Genomic DNA, 17580 nt, shown 5'->3' on the forward strand with positions numbered 1-17580 from the left:
TTTGACACAAACACATCTGCCTTCTTAAGACTGTTTTTGATCAACTGGACAGGTATTTTTGTCTTTTTCTTAACCATAATGAAGATTCTTCTGTTATCAGAAGATATTGGCCTACCAATATCTTTGCCATTACTTACTGTAGCTCACCAGTGCGTACTTTCTTCTTAATGATATTCCAGACAGTTGATTTAGGTAATTTTAAGGTTTTATCACTGTATCGAATAGGTTTTTTTCTTGTTTTTCAGCCTCATAATGGCTCCTTTTGACAGCTGTTATTCTCATGTTGAACAAAGATAATTACAGTTCCAAAAGGTAGAAATAAGCCTAGGTATCTTATGTGTACACTAATGAAGCAACGAAACACACCTGAGTAAACACAAACACATGTGGTGTCAATTGTCTTAAACTTTATGGTCCCATGCAAGGGGGGAAACGTGTATAATAAGTGTTGTAATTTGTATATGGTGTGGCCGAAATGAATGCAGATACCCTTAAATTAAAATCTGCAATGTGCAATTTGATAACCTCTGAATTGTTTGTCCCAAACATTATGGAGGGCAGTGTATATATGCTTTCAATATATGTCATTATATACTGCATTGTTGTATAATAACATATATTCTTCACCAAAATTTCAAGCGTTGTTTATCACATCTTATAAGAGTTACTTGATACCTTATTGTCTGAGAGCACTGAACTGTTTTAAATGGTATCCTCCTTACTCATGTTTTCAGAATGCTGGAAGATTAGGTTTTACTTTAAAAAATAGGTCAAGTTTGTTTTAAATGTCTTATTAAAACACAGTTTTTCACTGTTGTTGGCCTTTTACAAAGAGAACTCAACATGGCTTCTTTAATACTTTTTCCTGATACAGGGTTTCACTGTGTTTACTTTCTTTCAGGACTTTCCAGAAAAGGATCTTCTGCACTGCCCTTCAAATTCTGTTATAGAAGCTCATTTTATGTCTAGCATTAAAGAAGCTGATGCCTTAAAGCACAAAGGACAAGTGATCAATGAGATGCAAAAGAAGGACCACAAACAGCTGTGGATGGGCCTACAGAATGGTAAATGTCAATGTTTTAACCCTTCATTTCAATAGTCAATAATTTATTTTTCATCTTTTTTTTATCAAAATCAGGAATTTAGTCAATGAATACCCTGTAAAGTCCATTTTAGGGTTTTGGTCTCAATCATATTTGCATTCAAGGATAAATACTTGCGTTTTTTCATTTATATATTTTATTTTTGGAAAAAACAAGAATTTGATTTTAATTGATGTTATAATTTAAACTGAATATTTGCAATGACATTTGCAAATGTTATAATTTACCTTTTAAATGGGAAATACTTTGGACTCTAACAATTATGCAAGTGGACTAGTAACAATTCTCTATTACTTAAAACAGTGGAAAGTGTACTTTGAAATAACCTTGAAGGTTTTATAAAGTAGTATAGTGTCATTTTGCGATTAGAAAAATTAATCTGTCTTTGTTTTTGTATTTTTTTTTTTTTTGTGTTGTTACCCTTAATACTTTGTGGTGGTTTTGTCTTTAGTAGCACCTCTGCCCACACCTGATAATTCATCTTGGAGCACAGGGCAGCTCTCCAATGAATGGTGCAAAGTGTCAAGTGTAGCTTTATTTTATTTCAAATATTAAAGGGGTGTGTAAAATAAATTAATATATATTTTCTAATGTCTCAAATGTGTATAAAATACTAGGAGTCTCCGCCCCCTTCTCGCTTCACTCGCCCACCCCTGGGTTTGGTTACTGGATATACAATTTAAAGAGATTGTTATTTTCATGGGAATTGAGACATATGCATTATTTTCACTTTTACTTTAAAACTTTTGTAAAAACAATACAAGTCCTTTATTTCTGGCCCCAGGCGTGGTTAAATTTCTTTCTCGAGGACGTATAACGCTGCTCGAGTTGTGAAGGGGGGGCTGAACGCATGCTAAGGAGTTGCAATCGGATCATCTGCTGGCAAGCTGTGTGTTCTGCTTGTCGCTTGTTGTTGTTTTAAGAGCTGGGAAAACATGATGTCTGTCTGTGAAAAGCATTCTAATAACTGGTTGGTTAGATGTCCGTGAACTTGTTTTAAATGTTGTCTCACTGCCTTGTCTCGCTTGACATTAAAGTGTCTGTCGCAGGACTTCATATTGCAGTCTCTTGGCACCAAGTCTCATGTTTAAGGTCCCCGCAAGGCAGTCCGTGGCCAATCTCTTCATTCTCGCAGGTCTTTAAAGTGTCTTCTGAGAAGATCACATCTCGTCTCCCTTCCACCAAGATTTTTTTTTATAATACAGTAGAGAGAAAAGAAATCTAACTGCTACACATGCACATTTAAAAGGGATTAACTCATTCTGCATAGCTGGTACAGTCTCTTCTCCAGTAAAAACCAATTGTTCTAGGTATTGCCTTTACTGCATACTGTTACCATCTTATATACAGTGCATCCGGAAAATATTCACAGCGCATCACTTTTTCCACATTTTGTTATGTTACAGCCTTATTCCAAAATGGATTAAATTCATTTTTTTCCTCAGAATTCTACACACAACACCCCATAATGACAACGTGAAAAAAGTTTACTTGAGATTTTTGCAAATTTATTAAAAATTAAAAAACTGAGAAAGCACATGTACATAAGTATTCACAGCCTTTGCCATGAAGCTCAAAATTGAGCTCAGGTGCATCCTGTTTCTCCTGATCATCCTTAAGATGTTTCTGCATCTTAATTGGAGTCCACCTGTGGTAAATTCAGTTGATTGGACATGATTTGGAAAGGCACACACCTGTCTATATAAGGTCCCACAGTTGACAGTTCATGTCAGAGCACAAACCAAGCATGAAGTCAAAGGAATTGTCTCTAGACCTCCAAGACAGGATTGTCTCGAGGCACAAATCTGGTGAAGGTTACATAAAATTTCTGCTGCTTTGAAGGCACCAATGAGCACAGTGGCCTCCATCATCCATAAAAGGAAAAAGTTCAAAACCACCAGACTCTTCCTAGAACTGGCTGGCCATCTAAACTGAGCGATCGGGAGAGAAGGGCCTTAGTCAGGGAGGTGACCAAGAACCTGATGGTCACTCTGTCAGAGCTCCAGAGGTCCTCTGTGGATAGAGGAGAACCTTCCAATTGAACATCTCTGGAGAGAACGTAAAATGGCTGTGCACCGACGCTTCCCATCCAACCTGATGGAGCTTGAGAGGTGCTGCAAAGAGGAATGTGCGAAATTGTCCAAGGATAGGTGTGCCAAGCTTGTGGCATCATATTCAAAAAGACTTGAGGCTGTAATTGCTGCCAAAGGTGCATCAACAAAGTTTTCAGCAAAGGCTGTGAATACTTATGTACATGTGATTTCTCATTTTTTTTTATTTTTAATAAATTTGCAAAAACCTCAAGTAAACTTTTTTCACGTTGTCATTATGGGGTGCTGTGTGTAGAATTATGAGGACCAAAATGAATTTAATCCATTTTGGAATAAAGCTGTAACATAACAAAATACGGAAAAAGTGATGCACTGTGAATACTTTCCGGATGCACTGTATGAGAGGAAAATTCCAATCACCTTATAGTTTTCCTACCTTTAATATTTTATCCCCAGTCCTTGTTTAAATTCTCTGTTGCCTGAACTTCAAGTCCACGACTCATTTCATACATGTAAAAATCCATTATACTGAGTTGATATACTTATTGGTGTATCCATGCATTGTTGATTTGTCCATAGCTTAAGAATAACTATATATTTCTGTATATCCCCACATATGACTACAGTATAAGGTTAGCCTGACTTCTTCAGAAAAAAATTAGTACAAGAGTAGACAGTGGGTGTATTAGTGTTTGGTGGTGGTGTATGTCCCAGTGAAAATACAGGTACTAACTAAGATTGGGACATATTGGAAGATGCAAGATCATCTATGGAGGCTGAGCATCCATATAGAAAACACATATGTCCCTTAAAATAAGGAAACATTCAATTGCTATTACCTGATGCATGTGCTCTCTTCTGGATCACGTGGCTGACGTGTGCTTTGTGCTGACAAGTGCTTTGCAAACGCTAGAGGCTGTTGAGAGTTTTTGGTCTGTTCTGTGGTGTGAGAGTTAAATAAAAAAAAAATACATTTTGCTCTTTAAAAACTTGGGTTTTGGTTGCCGCTAAGGAACCGTTTAGGAATTTTTAAAGCTTTTTTTCCCCTTTAGAAGGGTTTTTTTTTTTTTTGCTTTTTTTCGCCCGCACAAGAGCAAAAGTAGCTGGGTGTTTGGATGTGCGCTTGGAAAAGTTACTTGTACCTGTTCTTGTTATCAGTATTTGAATTAGCACCGAGCAGTCAGGGTAGAAAGCAGCAGTAACTGATATCGGCATTTGTAAGTAAATAACTGCGTCGTCGTAACAGCGATTCCTTAGTTTAAAGGAAAAGAAAAAAAGGCTGCGGCTGACTTCAAAGCAGTAAAAGTGGAAGGCTCAGCAGTGCGCAGGTAAGCGGCCAGCGTTAAGACGCCGATCAGGCACAAGGGGCTGTAGGAGCAAATAAGGTAGTAAAGTTTTATTTATTTGTTTATTTTAGATTAAACCGTCCTTAGCGGTCCAAAGGTAGAACAGTTAAGTGGGCAACAGCGTAAGGGTTCATTAATACGGGGGAATACAAACTGTGCGAGTGGAGAGCTTATAAGTAAGAGGAGCGCATAGTTAGGAGAAGAGAGAGAGAAAAGTAAAGTTAACCTCATAGAAAAACAAATAGCAGGCAGCTGAGAGTGAGAACAGTACATGAGCTTAAGGGGAAAAGGTGTAAAATATCTGTAGCAGATCTTAGTGTTACCATTTAAGTTAAGGTGCAGCTGAAAGAAAAAGTTTAATTTTAAGAAAAAAAAACTTAAGGGAGTTTAGTAATCCCAAATCAAATTTTAATAATGAGGCCAGTGCAATACAGGTCCTTTTGGATGTTGGACTTTTTAGATGATAGTTTGGAAGAGCCAGTTGTCTATGAGGGCTACATCTGCAAGGGATGCCAGCTGATCCGTAACCTCATGCTCAGGGTCGCTGAACTGGAGGAGGAGTTGGCTGACCTGCGTTGTAATAGGGAATTGGCAGACTTGGCCCAGGTGTCCTTTAGAGAGAGAGTGCACCCCTAAGGTAATGCAGGAGGAGATTCCAGACCAGACAGGTAGGAATAGGTGGGTCATGGTTACAAGGCGTAAGGTAAAGGGTGCACACTGTCCGGGGGCATCAACCCCAGAATTAGAAGTGTCCAACCGTTATCATGTCCTTGCAGAGCTGGACGGTGTCTCTGATAATTCTGAGGTGGTAGGCAGGGATGAGGAGTCCCAATGGGTCACCTCAAAACCAGTTCCCAAAAAGAGAGAGATAGCGATAGTTGGGGACTCAATCATTAGGGGGATTGAAGCGCAGGTGTGCTCCAGAGAGAGAGAGTCAGTGCTAGGGCCGCTGCTATTTTTAATATTTATAAATGATTTAGATAGGATATCATTACAGAAGGACTTGGATAGCATGCAGATTTGTGGCAGATGAAATTTAATGTCAGTAAATGTAAAGTATTACACATAGGAAGTAAAAATGTTAGGTATGAATACACAATGGGCGGTCGGAAAATCGAGAGTAAACCTTATGAGAAGGATTTAGGAGTCATACTGGACTCTAAGCTATCGAATTCCCAACAGTGTTCAGAAACCATTAAGAAGGCTAACAGAATGTTAAAATATATAGCATGATGTGTGGAGTACAAGTCTAAGGAGGATATGCTCAACCTTTATAATGCACTGGTGAGGCCTCATCGTGAGTACTGTGTGCAGTTTTTGTCTCCAGGCTACAAAAAGGACATAGCAGCGCAAGAAAAGGTCCAGAGAAGAGTGACTAGGCTGATTCCAGGGCTACAGGGGTTGAATTATGAGGAAAGATTAAAAAAGCTGAGCCTATACAGTTTAAACAAAAGAAGATTAAGAGGTGACATGATTGAAGTGTTTAAAATTATGAAGGGAATTAGTACAGTGAATCGAGACTGTTATTTTAAAATTAATTCATCATGAACACGGGGACACAGTTGGAATTTTGTTAAGGGTAAATTTCACACAAACATTAGGAAGTTTTTCTTTACACAAAGAACGATAGACACTTGGAATAAGCTACCAAGTAGTGTGGTAGACCGTAAGACATTAGGGACTTTCAAAACTCGACTTGATATTTTCTTGGAAGAAATAAGTAGATAGGACCGGCGAGTTTTGTTGGGCTGAATGGCCTGTTCTTGTCTAGAGTGTTCTAATGAAAGTTAAAAGTACTGTATTTGAAGATTTTAGAACAGCCAGATGAACCCTATGGGGGTTGTGAATACTCATAAGCTGATTGTTAAGCCTCAGAGGCTACTCTTGATTTCTTAATTTATTTGAGTAAGTGTTGTACACTGGGTATTTTGTTGCCCTTTAATGACCAGTAGCTGAAGCTGCTTATTTGATTTTAACATCAGATTGCAAAACTTTATTGTGCTCCTTGGTATAGACCAAGGGGGAAGAAAAACAGGAACCTGTGAGCTGTCACCTAATTACTCTGCCTTTCCCTGTGTTGTACTCCTTAAGATGTGAGAAAAATAAGGTAATTTTCTGGATAATGTGGTGTTGGAAATTAGCTATTGTTGAGTAGGTTCCTCCACCTCTACAGGCAGATTCTTTGGCAGGACTAGTTTTTTCTCACCTGCTTAATCTTGTGAATTGTGTATGTACCTGTAGTGTTTCTGTGGACAATGAAGACAACTAAATGTCAACACTTCTTCAAATCTTATTTTCTTTTGCTGTGTTTAGCTAATCGAGCTTTGCTTGACTGCAATATATCAAATTTAATCAAACTTAGAAACTTATTAACTGCTTGAACATCATTAATGGGAAGGGCAGAAAACCAACAATTAAACCAACTGAGTCACTTTAATGGTAAAGTTCAAACATTTTCCAATGTGTAAAATAATCCTTTATAATTGGGTCAGCCATACACACCTGTATCGTCATCTGTTATAAGCACTGAGAAGTAGAGACATGTATATTTTTTGCAGATAGAGACAGGGTTCTGACCATTTGTAAATGTCCAGCCCAGTACATCGCAGCACATAGCCCAGGACTTGGAATCCTGTTGCCTGCTTAAGACCTGCTGAAGCTAACAGAAAGCTCAGGAGTGCAGGAACACCAGAATTGTGAAGGAGTTCTAGTCTGTTGTTCCAGGGGCAAAAGTTGTGCTTCTTCTGTTAACATTAGTGTCTGTGAGAGTTGAATGGAAGTTAACTTGGATTGAGATTTAAACCTGCTTCATGGCCACAGACAGACTGCATCCAGAGTTGAATTGAAAGTTGGGGTGAAAATTCAACTGACAGGAGAAAGAGAAGCCACTGTCAAAAGAGATAGTCACTACACTGATCAGTCAGACTATTAAAACCAGTGTAGTTAAGTAAGCAGGGGCTTGTATGAGCAGACAGTTCAAGATGAAAAATGACTGTCACCTTTCATAATTGTAATTGCAGCCTTTCCTTTGTCTTTAATTAACCTGACCTTATTTAAAATTGTTAAAATTGGAAGAAGCTCGCCACACCACCTTTCAAGAAAAGGTAGCTATAGATTGAAGCATCAGTCAGTTCATAAACTCGTATGAAAACTAAAGGTTTCATACCAATTTTTTAGTTGAATTTTCTAATTACATGATATTACGAGTGAATTATCTACCTGTCATATCTGTGTGATTCTGAAAAAACATTACTGTTATTAATTAAACCCCTTATAAAGCGGGGTCATTTTTGCTAAATCGCTTGTAATTCGACCTCTCCAAATTAGAATCATTGCTGTTATTGAACTATCTGGAGTATAAACACATGTTTGGTCTCTTTGTAAAGGTAACATTCTCTAGTTTCACCCTTAGTAGTCAGAATCACTGTAGGTGTGACTGATCAAAAGTTATGCACATTAGAACTCACAAAAAAAACAATTTTTTTTGTTCTCGCCTAAGTTTTTTTTATGAAAATAAAGGAAAATAAAGCTGCAGTAGGTAGGTGGGGACAGAAACACACTATGTACCAACAGAATAACTTGTTGACTACTCAAATTTCAAATTTGAAAAGAATACCTGTAAAAATGACATTTTTTACACCAGTTTTTGTGTGGGCATGCCCAGGGGCTTTTTAGAGGGACCATTATCCACATTTTGGAACATATGGAAAAAGTGTAATAACTTCTGAATGCTTCAACCCACATATATCAATGAGGGCTCTACTGAAAGCTTACACCTAAAGGAATCTATATCTACATACAGTGTCACTCTATTAGTTGTAAAAATAATAAAAACAATAAAAAATACACATTTCTATGTAAAAATAGTCAATACAAGTCTTATGGGCCAAAAATATATTTATATTATTTATTTTTTACTTTTTTTTTTTTTATAAAATGCACACAAACTATATATATTTCTTTTACAAACTGTTACAACACAGCTCAGCGTTTTCCATGTGCCACTTGATGGCAGCAATCACTAGCAAGCAGAAAGCACAAGGGCGTGCACGCCGCTCTCTGCCATTAGACGTCTCCTGGGCGGTTGAATACTTTCGCAACGCTACATACATGCATCTATTATTTAATCGAGCGTTTATTTACGTTTAAACTTCTACTTTTATTCATATTTAAAATGCGAAAAAACTTGGCGAAATCACAATAAACAACCACGCATCAACTCTGCAGACTGGCACAAATGCCACCTTCACGCAGCTCTGATCGTTTTGTTTACAAGTTAGTATGGCAAGTTACATATCAAAATGCTCGGCTGCTCATTGGCTGTAAGTTTTGAGTGTCAGTCACAGTGTCCAATCAAACTGGTAGATTCTACCAGGGTTTGGAGCTATACGTCATCCTTCAAGCTGTCTGTGACACTCGTTGGCTATACGAGGTGCCAGTCAACCCCAGACCCGTCGTAATTGGCCAACTTAGGTGTCGATCAGAAGCTAACACTTCCGTGTTTCATGCGGTAGCATGGTTATCGCCGACAGAAACAAATTACGTCTGATATGAGCAATATAAATGAATAAAAATGACGTAGGTGGTCTCAAGTTATGAAACGTTTTCTGGAGTTTTTGTCCCTTTGAGAATATATCGTGTGTTTTAGACCTAAATCGTTTTACTGGATTATATTCGCTGGAGCCTTACGGACACAATGGGATCAATACTGCTCGGAAATATTGATGTTTGACTTGCAGGGGGTCTTCAAAGGTAGGGACAGTCAACTCTTAACAGTATGTACTTCTCTGTAAAAAAGGCTTTAGTGTCAGTGCTGTGGTTGTTGTGTGTCAAAATGGTTTATATCATCGGTAAGACGAGACTTTGAAGTTTCATTTGATGGGTAGTATGTCGAGATGCATGGCAGATGGGCATGCACACATTACTGTAACGTTTTTAAAACACTGTTATGTCCCGGGACCGGTACGTGTGCGCGTTAAGAGGTTTTAATACATGGCATACAAATACAAGTGTATTTCCTGTGTGCATCACTTTTCTCACATAACATTTAAAAACATTGCATGGTATACTGTTGCATTTTGTGTCTCTGCTGCAGATTTCTTGCTTTTGGCATTAAAAAGAACTGTCTCAGATTGTTTACCTGTTTATGTGGTAGTTTATTGCCTGGTGTGGAGAGGGTGCATCCTGTGGTTTGTTATACGCCATGGTGATGAGGAAGACTGCACCAGGTAGAATGGAAGATTGGGTTGGTTCCAGTTTTATGCTGAGGTCTGGGGCATCTCCAGTTTAAACACTATTTAACTGGTACACGGTGCAAGTAAGATTCAGAGCAAATACTAAGAATGCCAGAGAGCTGGCTGAATCGTGGCTGTCAAGTAAAAGCACCATTAATAGATGCTTGGACATGAAGTCAGCACATGCAGGCATATAGATTTCTGGGAAGCTCAAGCTACTTCAGACATAGCCAGCTTTATTTGGTAGCAGCAAGAAATTGTTTAATTCTACAACTAACATAACTTAAAAAGTTTTTAATCAGGAAGCACTGCAGTATAACATGTTCATTGGGGGCACTGCTTATATTCCACAATTTAACTTTTTCATTTGCTCTGAGTGATTAAATGATGTACTGCATTGGTTTGATTGTGTAGTAACACAGTCTGTTCCAACTGTGCTTTGAGACACAGAGGGTTTTTAAGTAATCAACAGAAGTTGGGACACCTGTGCAAAATTGTTTGCTTCAATTTGCAAGGCTTAATTTATTTTAATTGCTGCAGAACATTTGGTGGTTATAACATATTAGTTGTTCCCTGAAGAAGGCCCATCCTCTTTAGTAAAACCCCTGTGTGCATCCAGGTGTCCGTGTGTGTGTGTGTCTTCTGGTGAAGTGTGCATGTGCGGGGCTGTGCCACGCATCACACCGTGCCCCGCCCATGCGCACGGCACTGTGGATGCACACACACTGGAAGCTGGGCGCACAGTAAATGGCCTAGCCGCGGCTGAACATGATAAGTAAATAAAGGACATCATTGCGGTGGAGAGTGCTGATTGGGTAGTCGCGGACGCGCACATAAAATCCGTTGCTGGGGAAACGCCACACATAGAATAATCAGCTGCACGCCAGCACAGATTAAAATACTTGCTGGGGAGACGCCACAGGCACGATTATCCGCTACACGCCACACATTACATCAGTTGCTGGGGACACTCTGCTGATTGCCCACTGTTGTGACAGAAAATTAAAGTCATATTACTGACATCAAAGCCAGTATTACTGTCAGAGAAAATTACAGGCATTTTACGGAAATACAAGCCAGTATTACTGTAAGAGAAAATATTACGGATGTATCGACTAACAACATGCCACCCAAAAAAAAAAAGGACACGTCAAGTAGGACAAAAGACACAGACAATCAAATCCTATATAAGCAACATCTCCTGCAAGAACGGTTAGCTCAACAAGTAAACATCAACAAAAGGCTGAAAGACAAAAAAAAAATAAGAGCAAATAGATCGATTGAAGAAAAAGAAAATGAGTGTCAGAAAAACGCTAAAAGAGAAAGCCTCAGAAGAGCAAACCTTAGAAAAAGGTGGAATTTACTTGCCAGAACCAGTATTCACCCACGGTCAGTTATATGTTGCATTATCAAGAGTTATAAATTTTCCAGATGTTGTTGTCAAGGTTGTTGATGGTCCTGAACAAGGCAAACTCTTGCCAAACTCAGACAGAATATTTACAAGAAATGTTGTCTATAATGAAATTTTATAGAAAAATTTCATGAGGTAAAAAAATAGAAAATTTTTCCTAAATATCTTCTTTAGATATTGTGTATTACAGATTGTTACAAAGTTTTACACTAAGGCAATATTAATTATACTTACTGTATTGTCATATACATTTGTATTTTATTTTTATTATTATTTTACTTTAGGCTTCTTGCAAAAATATTTTTGACAAAAAAAAAAAATAAGACAGGAAACAGAATGAGGTCAAGGTCCCTTGCCATTTAATATAGACTGTTCCTACTAATGTTTATGCACTACTGTTCTAGCACCCATTATTGTAACGGGCTTAATGTCTAGTTTGTAATATTCTGATATTTTCTTTTTTCAGTTTTTGCTAATCTAAACTTTAAATTTAAGCCTCTGGCAATTTACTGCTTATCTTTTCACCATTTTAGGTCATTCATTGCATTTCAGCTGATTAAATTTGAAGAAAAACTGAGGTGTTCTAAAACTTTTGACCAATAGCGTAAGTTCTTCTTGCACATAAAATTGAAAAAATGTTATTGTAACATTCAACCTTTGTCTGCTCAGAACTGTACATTAACCATTGATAATACTACAAATTTAGAATTGTATGCGGGTTGAGTATCCCTAATCCAAAATTCCAAAATCCAAAACCTTTTGAGTAAGTAACATCATGATATCAATAACAACATTTATTTATATAGCACATTTTCATACAAATAATGTAGCTCAAAGTGCTTTACATGATGAAGAAAAGAGAAAATAAAGACAAGTAAGAATTAGAATAAGACAACACTAATTAACATAGAATAAGAGTAAGGTCCGATGGCCAGGGAGGACAGAAAGAAGAAAAAAAAAAAATACTCCAGACGGCTAGAGAGAAAAAATAAAATCCGCAGGGGTTCCAGATCATGAGACCGCCCAGCCACCTCTGGGCATTCTACCTGACATAAATGAAACAGTCCTCTTTGTATTTAGGGTTCTCATGGAAGGACTTGATGATGATGGTCATGCAGACTTCTGGCTTTTAATCCATCAATGTAAGAACATCATGGTGCTTTGATTAGGTGGTGGTGGTGCAGATCGCCACCACAGAAAACTGGGAAAAGAAACAGAAGAGAGAGTAGGGGTTAGTACGGATTTTAGAGCCACCATAAATAGTAGTTATAATAAACAGAATATACAGTGTATCAGGATTAAATGAAGGTGAAGTTAACAGAAAGTCATGTTAAAGTACAGTAATGTGTTTTCAGCAGTTTTTAAAAGTGCTCCACTGTATTAGCCTGGCAAATTCCTATTGGCAGGCTATTCCAGATTTTAGGTGCATAACAGCAGAAGGCCGCCAAACCACTTCTTTAAGTTTTGCACTTGGAATTCTAAGCAGACACTCATTTGAGGATCTAAGGTTACGATTTGGAATATAGGGTGTCAGACATTGTGACAAAAGTGATGCGCTGTGAATACTTTTTGGATGCACTGTATAAGATGGAGCGAGATTATTTAAGGCTTTATAAATAATAAGCAGTATTTTAAAGTCAATTCTGAATGACACAGGTAACCAGTGTAGTGACATCAGAACTGGAGAAATGTGCTTGAATTTTCTTTTCCTAGTTAGGATTCTAGCAGCTGCATTCTGCACTAATTGCAAACGATTTATGTCTTTTTTGGGTAGTCCTGAGAGGAGTGCGTTACAATAATCTAGTCAACTGAAAACAAAAGCGTGAACTAATTTCTCAGCATCTTTCAATGATTTAAGAGGTCTAACTTTTGCTGTGTTTCTTAAGTGAAAAAATGCTGTCCTAGTGGTCTGATTAATATGCGATTTAAAATTCAGGTTACAGTCAACAGTTACCCCTAAATTCTTTACCTCTGTCTTGACTTTTAATCCTAATGATTCAAGTTTATTTCTAATTACCTCATTGTCTCCATTATTGCCAATCACTAAAATTTCTGTTTTTTCATTATTTAGCTTGAGAAAATTACTATTCATCCAATTAGAAACACAAGTAAGATGTTGTGTTTGTGAAATAACAGCGTCTGGGTCATCGGATGCAGTTGATAAATACAGCTGTGTGTCATCACCATAGCTGTGGTAACTCACGTTGTGCCCCGAGATAATCTGACCTAACAGAAGCATGTAGATTGAGAAGAGCAGTGGACCCAGGATAGAGCCTTGTGGAACACTATATAGAATATCATGTGTCTTTGAGTTATAATTACCAGAACTAATAAAGAATCACAAGTAGTAAATTTCAGGTTTCATTCTTAAAAATTGCTTGGATTTGTGAAAATGCGTATGCCAAAAAAACATGAATATGTGTACTCTTAAAAAATGGATTTAAGTGTGGCCACATTTGTATGCAATTTACGTTTATAAATCTCAATGATCTTGCACATGTGTCCCTTAGACACACAATTGATTTTCCATAGGTTGGGGGTGTCCAGCGGAGCATCAACCACCACGAGGAAACGATACACCGTCAGTAATCAAGAGGTTTGGGGAACTGGGGTCACCCATGTATCATCAAGCATCGTCAAGCAATGAAACAAAGTCAACCAACCTTTTCCCCCATGAAGAACCTAGACAGCTGTTCAAAAGTGTTGTGTGCCACCGCTAAAATTGCTTCCCATTTGCACAGCCTACAGGAAACATAGGTTGCATTGTCTGTCCTTTGTGTTCAGGGCATTAATAGAATGTCACTGCTTATGATTAACAAAAACCGTTTCATTCTCACTGGGTGCTCTAGCAATAGGAGTTCAGTATGTTTAGTCCAAGTATTTCAGGAAAATTGGACACTGCTGCATATTGCCTTCGTGTGTAGGCAAAAGCAGGTCATGTATGTACAGCCACACTATTCAGAAACTGAATATAGTACCTTGGTCAGTTGGTTCATGGCTTCCAGCATGGTGGTGATGGAGTGAATATTCCTGACCTGTTAGCCAGTTATTTGAGAAGTGACAACAGGTAGCAGATATAAACTTAAAAAAAATTAAACTCTTTACAGCAAATACACAGTGTTAACCTTCTTTAAAGGGAAGTAAATAGAGACTGTACACAGTATTTATCACTTTTAAGGTTTAATATGTTTGTCACGTGAACTCACATTATAATGTAGCTATGATGACTATGCATGTGGCAGTGCGGCACCGAGATGAAATAAAGAACATGACAGCGTGAGTCAACTATGGAAATGAGCACAGCCAGCTGACGCAATAGGTGGGCTGTATGCTGCCGACTTGAACCAATAAGCACTGAGATACCAGACTTGCCCTGAAAGGTATCAGAGAGAAGGAGGTATGTGATAGAAAAAAAGTGATAGTGTGACCAGGTGAATATTGTGAGTGAGAACAGATGGAGGAAGAGTCTTGATTTTGATTCGCTATGTATAACTCCTCTTTCAACATGAGTAACAGCAGCCAACAAAGCTTGGTAAATGGCCAGAACAGTGGGGAGGACTGTAAATAATCAAGTGTGTTTTTTCAGAACCATTTGTGTCCTTCACCATCCATCATTTTGATCCTCCCATCCTAATAAACTACCGTCGCATTTTTTTTGGCTCACGTCTTCTAATACTTCACCCATGAAGAAGTCACTTTAATAATAGCTAAGTGATGTGCATTATGTGTGCAAGTTGTTATTTAGCTGGTTTAGCTGCATTTCTATAATTGATTAATGATATCCCTGTGATTTCATTTATATGCAAATATTCCAAAATTTAAAAGTTTCAAAAATCCAGCATTTTAGATTTGGGATATTCAACCTGTACTTATTTCAGAGATGCAGATTTACTTTCAACATTTTATTCAATAAGCGTATTGTTGCATTAACAAGTTAATTCTTTTTATCATGTTTGACTCTTGACCATATAATAGACTGTATCTTGTAATGCTTTCTATTAGTTGTACTTTTCTTCTGTATATTCAGATGTAGACGAAACCAAAAGTATACACTGGAATTTTCATGCAGTGGCCAGATCAGAATTTAGGATTGCAAAAATGATTGTTGTTTAATGTGCTAATATTAAGAGTTGTGAGTCATTACCAGATAAATACTAAAAAAAACAGATATTTCCTAGATAGCTTATCTAGCTGAGCATACCTTACATGTCAATAAGAATTTGCAATTAAGAAAGCTTTTCTGGTATGGAGGGCTAAATTTTTTCGGCCTACATCATGGATGGCCAGATATAATAGAAAGTTTGCTTTTGTAGCAGGAAATTGGCATAGTATGACCAATTTTATATCAAATGATCCATCTAGTCATAATTCAACAGATTAAGTTACATCTTTACTGCAATTTTCATTTTAGACACCTATATATCTGCTTATATTCGACACATTTATTTTGGACACCTTTTATTATACTTGAAGTTAACAATTCATTTACTCTGAACACATCTCATTCACTGCAGGCAACTGAAGAGACAAATTATATATTTATAATCGAGAAAACTGGTGACATAAAATATAATATTACTACACTGTCAGTTGTATCCATGATCTCTAACAGATTGAACAATGTGATCTGAAATTCACATAAATATAATTAATATTACAAAACAAGTAATACAAAGAACTGTAGCAAAACAGAAGGGGAGATAAGTCAGCATGACAAATAAGTGGAATGGGAGTAGTTGCAGTGTTGTATGTAATAATAGTGGAAAATGCAGCATTTGTGCGTGGCAGAGTTGGCTTACCCAGAGGTTTGGCTGAATTTGTATTTAATACTTTGGGAGCTAGTATTTCTGACAAGTATTCTGTTTCATCTGTGTTAGTCTTAGTAGCTAATGGACAACAAAATAGATTCACTGGCAGTTAAATCTCATTTTAAACCTTTGCCTCTTTTTAAAGAATGTCACATTTTTTCTCTAAGCACATAGTCTTGTGTGCAGCATAAATGTGTGAATGCAGAGACTCATGTTAATGCAAGTATGTTTTACCACAGAATACGTGTTTTACAGAAAACACCATAAATTTTCATATGCCTGTGGTCAGCTTTGTCTGCAGTAAATGGGAAACCAGAAGAGAGCAGAACACTGTAACTATTATGTAATTTACCAGTATACGTACAGTGTAACTATGAGTTATTACTCCGTACTTACTGTGTAATACAAAGTAACGCTCTAGTTAATTACTCAGTTGTCATTGTTATTCCTCAGTGTATATACTGTAATTACAATGTAACAATTTATCACTGATCCAAACAGAAGTGTACTTGCATAGTTACGATGTATTTGTACTTTCAAAATGTAATAAAACATCAGGGTATGTAACTACAACTATGTAACAGATGTTCCGTGGTCTGGACAATTTTAATAGAGAATTGCAGTGATAAATGTATAGGTTTTAGTTGATATTTCAAGATCCATTTTAAATGGTGATAACAGATTTGCAAAATGGTTGACGCTTTTGCCTCACAGATCCATTATCCCGAGATGGAATTCTGTCTGGAGACGTGTGTCAAATTTGTACGTTCTACCCATGTCTCCCTGTGTCGTCATCTTGGGTTTTACTGCCACATCCCAGGGACATGTAGGTTGGGTTATGTGGTCACATGTGTGAGAGCGTGACTGCTGGTATGTTTGTCAATGGGCCTTGCAATGGGATGGCTCCCCACCCTGGGCTGTTTCCTGCCTTGTGCCCGGTGATGCTTGGAATGGCTCTGCAGCCCTGCGTACCTTGATTGAATGATGCAAGTTTGGCAATATTATGTTAGGGATGGGTATAATAATAGCCCAAAAAATTTAACAAATAGTATAACACAACTACAAGAATGTGGCAAATGTTTGTTTAAGCAAAACATGTCAAGGAGGTGCCCATGTAGATTTTGGGAAAAAGTGTTAGCCATTTTTCAAAGATGGTTTCACCATTTAAAAAGTATCTTGAAATATCATTGAAAACCTATGCAGCTATCACTGCAATTCTCCATTAAAATTGCCCAGACCATGGAACATCTGTTACATAGTTGTAGTTACATGCCCTAATGTTTTTATTACATTTTGAAAGTACAGATACAATGTAGCTATGTAAGTACACTTGTTTTTGGATCAGTGATAAATTGTTACATTGTAATTATTTTAACTGTGGATTACCAATGACAACTGAGTAATTAACTATAACGTTACTTTGTATTACACAGTAAGTACGGAGTAATAACTCATAGTTGCACTGTACTTATACAGGTAATTGCATAGTAGTTACAGTGTAATTATGGACACTTAATGTAAAGTGTTACCGTGCAGTTACTAGAGAACAGCTAGGGGTGGGCTGCTTGTGTTGTGCATTTTCCTACAGAAACTAAGGAAGAGAAAAGTGAAGGATGGCATATTTTTG

The 17580-nt window shown here is 37.4% G+C and overlaps 1 protein-coding gene across 2 annotated transcripts in view; it reads left to right on the top strand.

Annotated features, from left to right (window-relative positions):
- atg5 (ATG5 autophagy related 5 homolog (S. cerevisiae)) overlaps positions 1-17580 on the top strand; it is a 193696-nt gene that overhangs the window by 43490 nt on the left and 132626 nt on the right. For both annotated transcript variants that reach the window (XM_039747847.1, XM_039747849.1), the window contains one exon: positions 902-1064. In XM_039747847.1, coding sequence (XP_039603781.1) covers positions 902-1064 — 163 coding nt within the window. The remainder of the gene's footprint in view (positions 1-901; positions 1065-17580) is intronic.

The sequence above is a fragment of the Polypterus senegalus genome, chromosome 3, assembly GCF_016835505.1.
Source record: "Polypterus senegalus isolate Bchr_013 chromosome 3, ASM1683550v1, whole genome shotgun sequence".
NCBI lineage: Eukaryota > Metazoa > Chordata > Cladistia > Polypteriformes > Polypteridae > Polypterus > Polypterus senegalus.